The sequence below is a fragment of the Hyalella azteca genome, unplaced genomic scaffold (genome assembly GCF_000764305.2).
Source record: "Hyalella azteca isolate HAZT.00-mixed unplaced genomic scaffold, Hazt_2.0.2 contig1018, whole genome shotgun sequence".
NCBI classification, from domain to species: domain Eukaryota; kingdom Metazoa; phylum Arthropoda; class Malacostraca; order Amphipoda; family Hyalellidae; genus Hyalella; species Hyalella azteca.
In genome coordinates, this window is record NW_025931351.1 from 37,564 (window position 1) to 49,094 (window position 11,531).

Consider the following 11,531-nt stretch of genomic DNA (forward strand, 5'->3'; position numbering starts at 1 on the left):
TACTTAGGCCGCTACGTGTACTTAGGCCGCTACGTGTACTTAGGCCGCTACCCGTACTTAGGCCACTACGTGTACTTAGGCCGCTACGTGTACTTAGGCCGCTACGTGTACTTAGGCCGCTACGTGTACTTAGGCCGCTTCATGTACTTAGGCCGCTACGTGTACTTAGGCCGCTACATCATCCACACTGTATGTGCATGATTAATGATAAGGATAACTTATATTTGGGTGATGAAAGATAAGGTTGACGTGTGTCTAGCTGGATGACGTGGATGATGAATGATGCCTGGACTATGTATAAAAGTTTTAATAAAGTCATGTAGATCCCTTGGGGATTAAAATTTGAAAGAGTTTAATTTTTTTATTTAAAAAATTCAAAAATTTAAATTTGGGGATTAAAAATTTTAAATTAAATTTAATTTCAATTCCCCGGGGGGTAGTGGGGTCTACGATTGGATGTGTTTAAAAGTTATAATAAAGTCATGTAGATCCCTCGGGGGTTAAATGATCTGTGTCCCCGGGGGGATTAGGGAGCTACAACAGCCGCCATCTTGCGCGGGGGGCGCTCCCGCCCCCCCTCCCGCGCTTCCTGTTCCGTCGCGGGAAAAATCAAGAAAAAAAATTCCCACCGCGGGCGTCGCTTCTTCCGATCCAGCGGAGCAGCGCGAGGTTAAAGCCCCCGCCACCTGGAGCATGGAGCGTGGAGGGATGGAGCGTGGAGGGCTGGAGCGTGGAGGGTGGAGGGATGGAGCGTGGAGGGCTGGAGCATGGAGCATGGAGGGCTGGAGCATGGAGCGTGGAGGGGATGGAGGGATGGAGCATGGAAGGACTGGAGAATGGAGGGTGGAGGGATGGAGTGGTGGAGCATGGAGTGATGGAGCATGGAAGGACTGGAGCATGGAGGGTGGAGGGATGGAGGGGTGGAGCATGGAGGGATGGAGCATGGAGGGATCGAACATGGAGGGGGTGGAGCATGGAGGGTGGAGGGGCTGGAGCATGCAGGGATGGAGCATGGAGGGTGGAGGGGATGGAGCGTGGAGGGCTGGAGCATGGAGGGGCTGGAGCATGGAGGGATGGAGCATGGAGCGTGGAGGGCTGGAGCATGGAGGGGCTGGAGCATGGAGGGGCTGGAGCATGGAGGGGTTGAGAATGGAGGGATGGAGCATGGAGGGGCTGGAGCATGGAGGGGTTGAGGAGGAGGGAGGGAGCATGGAGGGGATGGAGCATGGAGGGATGGAGCATGGAGGGATGGAGCATGGAGGGATGGAGCANATTTGAGACTTGTTGACATTTGAGACTTGTTGACATTTGAGACTTGTTGACATTTGAGACTTGTTGACATTTGAGACTTGTTGACATTTGAGACTTGTTGACATTTGAGACTTGTTGACATTTGAGACTTGTTGACATTTGAGACTTGTTGACATTTGAGACTTGTTGACATTTGAGACTTGTTGACATTTGAGACTTGTTGACATTTGAGACTTGTTGACATTTGAGACTTGTTGACATTTGAGACTTGTTGACATTTGAGACTTGTTGACATTTGAGACTTGTTGACATTTGAGACTTGTTGACATTTGAGACTTGTTGACATTTGAGACTTGTTGACATTTGAGACTTGTTGACATTTGAGACTTGTTGACATTTGAGACTTGTTGACATTTGAGACTTGTTGACATTTGAGACTTGTTGACATTTGAGACTTGTTGACATTTGAGACTTGTTGACATTTGAGACTTGTTGACATTTGAGACGTGTTAACATTCGAGACGTGTTTACATTTGAGACTTGTTGACATTTGAGACGTGTTTACATTTGAGACTTGTTGACATTTGAGACGTGTTGACATTTGAGACGTGTTCACGTTTGAGACTTGTTAATAAATCATGGTCTTATATCATAAAAGAATGGTCCACATTAATTAAAAATTGAGGAACACGATAATTTGGCATCGAACAAGAGGTGAAATTAATTATGGTTTGACTTCCATGACGAATTATACATTAATGATCAGTTGACAATAAAGGCATGATTAAATTGTACATCCGTCGACGTAAATAAATGAAGAATAGGTGGAGGTAAATGGAGCGAGTTTAAGAAGATGGTGCTATCTGAATAATCTGATACTGTTATATAATGCAACTTACTTCTGAGAAAATGTGAACTTGGGAGAAATAAACTTTGAACTTTTTAGGAATGAAATCAATAACAACAAATAATGAATTTATAGTACAGAAAACATCTCAATTTATTTTTTTATCGTGTCGTTATATTCGTGACCAACAAATTTTAAATGCAAAAATCGGCACGTTCCGCAGGCCAAGAAAACTGGTGCTACGAGATCTTTATCCGTATTTGAAATTATTGGTTTCATTTCTGAACCAGAACAGACCGACTGCTTGGAGGGGGTGGAACATCCATCCATGCCTTTATGGTATCCCAACACAAACCATAACACTGCCCACACACACTGAAGCCTGCGCCACATGCATATACCTCCCTTCCTTCAAACTTGCCATTTGCTCACTATACCTCCCTCCTTGTACAGACAACAAAACTCTCCTCACCAAACTGACAGACATACTCCAATTGCTCACTACACCTTTCATCATCTGCATCGATGCAAATGCCCACCACAAATCCTGGGGATCTTCCTACTCAGACCAGCAAGGCCGGCTCAGAGCAGAGTGGCTTCACAAAAATAACCTCATACTGGCAAACACAGGGACAGGAGCACCCACACACATAAGCCCAACAGGTACACTCACACTGTCACACACATTGACCTCACCATAACTACACCTACCCTGGCTCCCTCCTTAACATGGGAACCAGCTCCTGATCCATACCACAGTGACCACTTCCCCCTCAAAATAACCATTAATAGCATAAACATACCCCATCCCTCCAGGCCCAGATGGATTCTAAACAAAGCTGATTGGGCTGCCTTCCAAAAACATGTAGACCTCCCATATAATAGCGGTTTCAGCGTTTAGTAGGCCGTAGGCCTGTCGCCGATTCTCAAGATCGTAGAACATTCACAGCATTTTGCGGTCTCGAACTCGCAACTCACTGCTACAATTCTGCTGTGCTTAACCGCCCGGCCTCCTTGCCGATTCTGACCAGAAACTGTCGCAGGTAGCTGGGATCGAACCTGCGCCTCTCTGCGCCAATCATGGTACTCTGAACTGTAACCACTGGGCTGTTACTTGAAATAGCAGTAACTGATGTTAAATATTAATTAGTTTCGCATAGCGCAAATATAACAAGCAACGCAAACAATTATACAGCGGATTTAAAGTCAACAATGTTCGTGGCAGAGAACGTACATTACATAACGACAGCGGTTAGAACATTTCAGATAGACGGGTACATTGACACTGATACGGTGTTGATTGTTAAAGTCAGACCATCAAACGTCAGTTGTCATATAAAATGAGCTTTATTCATTTAGAAATAAGTACTATTTTACTTCACTCCTCCCAAAATACGTCGCTTAGTCCGAAAATAATTTTCTATTCAAACGAAATATAAACCTATTAAAGCGAATATTCATACACTACTCTGCTTATTAATAACTGTAGCAATCTGGAGGTCTTCGTATTTTTGTCGATTATCTGGGGACGGGAGAAGGAACCAGTTCAGTTTCCTCATCTGCTTGTTCCATTGTCTGCTGGGACGCTGGTACAAGTTCCCCGTCATCCTGCAGTGGGGCAGTTTGAAGGTAGGTACCAGGAGGATCGAGGGTTTGATCCTGACGAAGTGAAGTCGGATCTCGTTGGAGAGGTGAAGTCGGCTCACGGACCTTTGCGTTGTCTACTAAGCCGCCGAGTGGAGAGTCCGAAGACAGGGCTCTCGGTCTTGTACCGACACGGTCTCTGGCATGAGAGTGTGTGAGGTAAACATTGTGGTTTTATGTTTTTCTAAAGCGTACTTTCGATTCGAAAGTTGATGGCAAAATTGGCTGCTTCTACAAGGGGGGGGTGCAGCAAAGTAGAGAATGTTTGCTACTCGTATTTCAATATCTAACTCCAGGTGGCCATCCGTAGTCTCCACTCACGCTTCTTCATGATTAGTATAACTCGCGCCGACATTTTTCTTAAAGTTGTGTGATTAAAATAACATAGTTTTGGTGTGGCGTGTGATGTTCAAAACACTATTGCGAAACATTCAGCTGTTCAAGTCAAGCGTTCGCTTCTGTTGACTAATCTAACCTGTGTCCAGCTCATATTCCACCTTGTGGTAATATTGTCAGTATGGGGAGTGATGGAGAGCGCCTGTGAGCTGCTACGCTGCAAACTGAACAAATGTGTCCCATTATCCAATAGCTTTAACTTGATATTTTACTCAGGGTTTGATATTTTACTTCAAATTTCTCCACTGCTGCGTGAGAGCTTCAGCATGACTTTGTTCTCTTGTTTACGATTGATTTTAACGAATAATTTTCCCGTAACTGCTGCGTAGAAGCAAGTAGTAGCTGCAACCGCTTCTATTTGGGTTCATAATAGCTGCGTTAGCCATCGTGAGGAGTACATTAGGCTGGGACTTTAACAATCCTGATGGCAATGTCATTCCTATGCCATCGCCACTTACAGACACAAGCCTCGTACCCAGGCTAAAGGTGCTTAGACACGGGGCTATTAGTTGTGTCTACTAGGCGACGCAAGTAAAATTTGTAATGCTTGACGTGTTCAGAGGCAACTAGCTGGTTCATTGCAGGCAGAGTCCTCGAGTTGTTTTGAAGCAGTCTATTGCGCTCAGTAGCGGCCCGGCCGTCATACCGAGCATAGCTGCGTCGCTCTCTCTCTCGCCCACTGTAGCGCGCACTGCTGTCTTGCTCTCGCATGCCTCCACCGTGCCTAGGTGCGTGTTGCTACTTCACCGTGTTGGTGCAGTGCCCTAGCTTACTCGACAACTCTCAACGTCGCACTGACGCGGGTGCGGTGTACCGAAAACACTTTACTCGTGTATAGGCTCGCAACCTGCGAAACTGTAGTAGAAGCAACTAATCGCCCCGTGTTTTAACACTTTAAGAGTCGATCTTCTTGGCGCATCTTCTTATATGCTCTTTTTTGGCATCGAAATTTAAATTCTTATCATTTTCTTAGATTTTGGTCAGAGTAAATTTAAGAGATTCATTCAGCTCCGATCAAAAGCAAGGACGTTTTACTCGTCTATTTTTTATTATACATGAAACAGGTTATGAAAAGTAAATTTGCCTTGGTTTTCAGTGAAGTTTTCAAAATTTATCATGATACTAGACTGAAAAGTAGATTTGTTAACGATAAATATGTTGTTTCAAAATAATAATTTTGTTTCAAATGATATAATTGATGCGATAAAATGTCATGGGTAACTCGTTGAATGCTCACGGAGGAACAATGTCCATATATGCAACACAATGGCTGGGACCATTAGAACGAATTTGAATGGAGCTACCGAAATAGTAAAGTCTGGTGTAGGAACACAATGTTGCCCTAATACAACGGACTAAAAATACAATCTGTAAACATCCTTATTTGATATAATCCGTCTAAACTATTCCCCATTAACCGTTTAGGAGTATTTCCTTTATACTCACCAGTCATTTAATATTCACTGCAATGATGTGGGGAGTTAAATCTGTGAAATAAATCAGCAAAGGAGCAGTTGCTTCTTCGCTAGGCCACCACATCCTCATCTGCCAGCGCCTGACTAAATCCAATTGATTGGATAAAGCAGCGCCATGGCGCCCGCGCTGCCCTCCCATTGGCTGCTCTGTTGGATGAAGCAGCGCCACGGCGCCCGCGCTGCCCTCCCATTGGCTGCTCTGTTGGATTAAGCAGGGCCACGGCGCCTGCGCTGCACTCCCATTGGCTGCTCTGTTGGATGAAGCAGCGCAACGGCGCCCGCGCTGCCCTCCCATTGGCTGCTCTGTTGGATTAAGCAGGGCCACGGCGCCCGAGCTGCTCTCCCATTGGCTGCTCTGTTGGATGAAGCAGCGCCACGGCGCCCGCGCTGCTCTCCCATTGGCTGCTCTGTTGGATGAAGCAGCGCCACGGCGCCCGCGCTGCTCTCCCATTGGCTGCTCTGTTGGATGAAGCAGGGCCACGGCGCCTGCGCTGCCCTCCCATTGGCTGCTCTGCCTGCGACACGAAGGTTGGCGTTGGGGCGCAGTGCTTCAGGAAGAACGTTTGCTAGATTAGGCAATACTTCAAAATCCCAATTCACTTTATTTTACTTCCCTAAAAGTTTGAGCTAAATCATGCTATATAAAATGAAATTTCAGACCAACTGGTACATTTTTCACAAATATATCTAATTCATTATATGATCTGCATTCTTCAAAGAATTTCACATATCGCTGAAGTTTTAGATCTAATAATTATATATGCCGACGAAATATATGTTAACTATGCAAATAGTGGAAAAATCGCCATAAATCCGCCTCTATTGACCACAGGCAAGCTGCCTTGTTTCCTATTGTCTTTGTTAACTGTCATGGTTGGCTATAAGTCTATTGACTGTAACTCTATTGACTCCACGTGATGGATAAATTTCAATATTTTTACCAGATTACGCCAATTCTTACCAACGCATGCGAGCGTAAATTTCCCTTTGCAATAAATAAAGAGTGTCTGACGATATCTGCAAGCAGTAACCTGGCAACGAGCGCGTGTATGCAGTCTTATTAAATGCGTTCCAACTCCATAAGATATCTAAGGTAAACAGCAATGGTCTTTACCTCAGCTTCAGAGCCGGATTACGGCAGGATCAGCGCCGGCCTTCGAACCTACGAAGTGACCGTGCGAATTATCGATGTCTTTCATCCGATGCAGCAACTTCATTATATACGAATAGCTACCAACAGAAAATGTTGCACTGTAATTATGGGCATAGTCACACCGGTGCTTATATGAACATTGTGATTCACAGATGCGACGACTTACAGCCACTCATGCTTTATTGCTCGACAACTTAACACAATATTGGATATTGTCATCCACCAAATATTTAATATATTCTAACGACAATCAGCCCCAGGTGTTGGTCGTGAGGGAACGAAATCATGATAACACCATCCAAAACTGCGTCACGCTAAAATATCTCCATTCAGAGAATAGATATCCTGCTAAAAATGAACGTCTCGGACGCGGCTTAACCCAACTTTGAATCTTGAATCATGCACAGTAGTCGGTAGGTCGCCTCTGCAGTCCAGAATTGTACATATGCCTCTACTATAGCCGTTGCCGACCCAAAAACATATCGGAATTGTGATAATTCTAGACATATAATAATTACATATACGTATATTTCACGCATCACCATCCAAAAATATAAGTTATGTTGATATAAATATCCGTTCAATAGATAGAAAAACGACATGACTCATTATATTCATAATTAGTTATGGTAGCTTAATCACGAACAAAATTCACTGTCTCAATAAATTAGGTTTTCTGAAATACTTCTCCTTATAGAATCCAAACGATGAAAATAGCGTACTTTCATTTTTTATGGATAACTAAAATAAAAATTCCCATTTATATCATGCTAGATATAAATCTTCTCTATACGTTTCTATTTGAATCCAAACGTATTTTTTTAATCGTAACTGCTCATGATTGTTATGGTGATTTAAATACCTTTAATTTACTTGTTAAATTTACGATTAAGCTGATGTTCCGACGTGACGACAGCAGTGAGTAGAATTTAGAAATAGAATAGTAATAAAGTTATGCTCGATGAACACAAACACCGAATTTTGAGCAACGGTGGAAATAAACTTAATAGAAGATGTCATTTATGATCTATAAAACTTGAAGCGTAAGCATATATGGTAACTCTTAGGCGTTACCATACGTCGTAGCTCATTGTTGTTACCATATATGGTAACGCATCGTTATCGTGCCTCTGCCACCACCAATCATGAGCCCATCGTTCTGTACATTATATCAACTCCTGATATTCCAAAGAAACAAAATATTGGCCTTTTGTAATTCAGAGACCAAAATGACATTTTTTTTACTTTTTCAAAACGCAAACGAAAACTTATCTCTACTTAAAACCAGTGACTAAATTATCATGATTTAAAAAAAAATTGAATTTTTTGGGGATGAAACCCACTATAACTCGGGATGAAAAATGTTATAGTGTTCAACGTACCTACTTCCCAACATCACAACTTTCAGTTTATATACACCTAAGGCTAATAGTTCTAAAGATAGTAGTTCACAAAGAAATAACAGAAAAACTGTATATCTAAGATCTGAATAAATAATTTCTAAATCGAAACAACTTTTTGAACTGCAACGCGTAACTATATCACAAAGTTATCAAAATGAGATGACCGGAATGCTTACTCTACTGCCGAGCGTTTCCATTTGGAACCAGGCAAAATATTTCATGATCTTAATGACTTTAGAAACATTATATCACGTAATACCATATCCAGCATTAAAAGTACTCTCTTCGTTGATAAAATTCTGCATCTAACTCATAAATAATATATTTTTAGAACGAACTACTTACCTTTCTCTGCAATGATATCAAGCCCTCCTGTCTGACAACAGGTTCTTATAATCTTTGAATGTTAACTAAACAGGGAGTAGTCGGCGCAGCAGAACCAAACGTTGCCAGAACATGTACAAGATGTGTATCTAACATACGCATCCACTTGTAAATTTATCATTCTTTTCCGAAAAGAAAGAAACTTTATCATTCTATTTTATCTTTTGGACATCGTTTTTGTTCAGAACAAGCTTCATGTTTATTTTTTTATTTAGACAGTAAGCCACAACCACCAGCAGGAGCCACAGCAGCAACATCAGTACGTTGTCATGTCGGCCGCCGCCATGGGCGCCGCTCATCCGCCTTCCACCGCCGTACACCCCACCGACGCTCCTGCCGCTTCAGGTATTCGGAAATTCCGGGTATTCAGAGTATCCTCGGTATGTGATTTCCGGACGTAGCAGTCCCAGCAGTTTTTTTATTGGTTGTATTTAAGAACCACCACCAGAACCAATTTGTTGTTCTTAATTTTAATAACCACGTCTTAAAATTAAGATAGGAAGGTCTTACTGGTCTTTTGTTGGTTCAAAATGGTTGTTTGGTTCAAAGTGGATCTTAATTATAATGGTTCTTGATGGTATAAATTTTAAAATGGTCTTAATATTAAAATTTTAATGGTATTAAGGATTTAATGGTCTTAATGGTCTTCAAATTCTTGGTGGTTCTTAATTTTAAAATGGTCTTAATTAATGAGCGATGGTTTTAATCAAAGAGTGTCTGGACCGTAATCATAGTCTGGACCTTAGTCGGTCTGGGGTGTTGTCTTCAACCACAACCTTGGTGGACTAAAACTTCAAAAATGGCCAAATATTTGCTTTACTTCTTAGTAAACGAGCAAATTATCTTGATTAGTGTGTTTTCACACAACCATTACCTATATTTCACTGGCTTTCAGTCTCTGTCTTAGTCAAGATGTCTGCCTTAGTCTTTAGAAAAAAGCGTAGTCTGCATTGTCGCGATCTCTAATGCTTGAGAGCCATTATTCATGCTGCATTATTAATAAATGAGCCATCCTGGAATAAATTTGACGATCCATGTCCTTGAATGATGCTTTAAAAACTCTGAGGCTAAATGAATACCTTTTCTTTAGTTAATGTGTAATGTTCTGGTTAATTACCGATTTTCTGGTCACCAGATTCTGGCCACCGAACTCCCGAGCCTGACCTCAACGACATGCCTGAAGTGTGCAAGCGAGAAATTTCTTTTGGCGCTAATTTAGCTAAACGCAGGAAAACGTGCGGAGGAAAACCACCTTCAATCTTCAAGCATTATGACGTCTGATGTGGTGCTGTCCGTATGCTAAGTGCTGCTCCGTTATCCCTCCAGTTTCTTAAAAATCGCATTTTGCATTGTCTGCATTGACAACGTCTTTGATTGGAGAATAGCAGAAAATAGTATAGAGTCAAGTGCACGAGGAATAATATACGTTTAAAAATTACTTTTTGAAGACAACACTTCCAAAGAATCCAGTGTCTCCAATCTTACAGATGTACAATGAATTTCTCATTTAATTTTCGAATATTTAAAAAAATTAATTTTTCATTTTTTTCAATATATAAAATTTTTTTTATATATAAATTTTTTTCAAAATTATTTATTCTGTCAATTGATTCATGCATTGCCTCCGACTTCACACAAGTATGCAAAATTTCTGATCGATTAGACAGGTAAAAGTGTGTCAAATATCATTTATAAGATTTGTAGCTGACAAAATTATTTTGTCAATTTTTTTAATATTGAAAAAAAAATTAATTTTTAAAATCATTCATTTTGACATTTGATTCGTGCATTGTCTCCAACTTTACAAAAGTGTGCAAAATTTCAGATCGATAGGATAAGTAGAAGTGTGTTAAACTTCGATTATAAGATTTGTAGCAGACAGACAGACATACAAACAAGAAGTGAAGTTAAAGAGAAGTGTTGTAATAAAAAGGAGGTAAGGTATGACTTTCACAATTAATTTAACTAGCATAAATCTTGTTGCCAAAAAATTGCAAAATGATTGAAGGCGCGTAATGCTGGCAATAAAAAATATTAAATGCAATTGAAGAAAATGATGAATGTCTTGAGTTAAGAAAGATTTTGACATTAAGTAGAATGCTTAATTCTATAAATGAAGGCAATAAATACTTTTAATTGAGAAATATTATGTAATTGATGAAGAATCATATGGTTGATAATAAAAATGATTAATGCCATTAATGAAGAAGATTAATGCTATGAAGTTAAATGATAAATGCCATTAATAAAGACTATGAACGCCATAGTTGAGAAAGATTGTGCAACAAGGTTGCATGGCGTGAGTGTAGTCACTCATATTCACAATTACATCGCTAGCAAAGGAGGGGCACTTGAATGATTTTGAGCTTCTAAAAACGGCATGAAAATTTTAAGGACACCACACAGGAAAATCATGCGCGACTAGGCAATTTTTTTGGAAATTATTTATTAATTAATTATAAAACAAGCCGTAAGCAAACGCCCACGGCTGCACCCTGTCTAATGGTTGACAGACCTAATAAATATTTGAGGAGTATTAGAAATAGGCATCTGCATCGCGGAACACCAATTCTTTCTAGTATTGCCACTTTTTGATTTATTCAACTGATATTTGTTATGTGATCGCTGCGCGAGTTTAAATAGAAGCAACAACAACTGTTGCCTTACGGGTTGCTAAAGACAAGTTTGGCGGTCAAAGTGTGTAGACTTGCCTGGGGTGTTGTGCCGGGATGAATCCCAGCCTGGGGTGTTGTGCCGGGATAAATCCCAGCCTGGGGTATTGTGCCGGGATAAAACCCAGCCTGGGGTATAGTGCCGGGATAAATCCCAGCCTGGGGTGTTGTGCCGGGATAAATCCCAGCCTGGGGTATTGTGCCGGGATAAATCCCAGCCTGGGGTGTTGTGCCGGGTTAAATCCCAGCCTGGGGTGTTGTGCCGGGATAAATCCCAGCCTGGGGTATTGTGCCGGGTTAAATCCC

At 41.4% G+C, this 11,531-nt stretch overlaps 1 protein-coding gene across 1 annotated transcript; it reads left to right on the forward strand.

Annotated features, from left to right (window-relative positions):
* The first annotated feature begins 504 nt into the window (after nt 1-504).
* On the forward strand, nt 505-1,278 carry LOC108669982 (glycine-rich cell wall structural protein 1.8-like). The gene has a single exon (XM_018157424.1). The coding sequence runs from the start codon at nt 505-507 to the stop codon at nt 1,276-1,278; it is 774 nt and encodes a 257-aa protein (XP_018012913.1).
* Nucleotides 1,279-11,531: the final 10,253 nt, after the last annotated feature.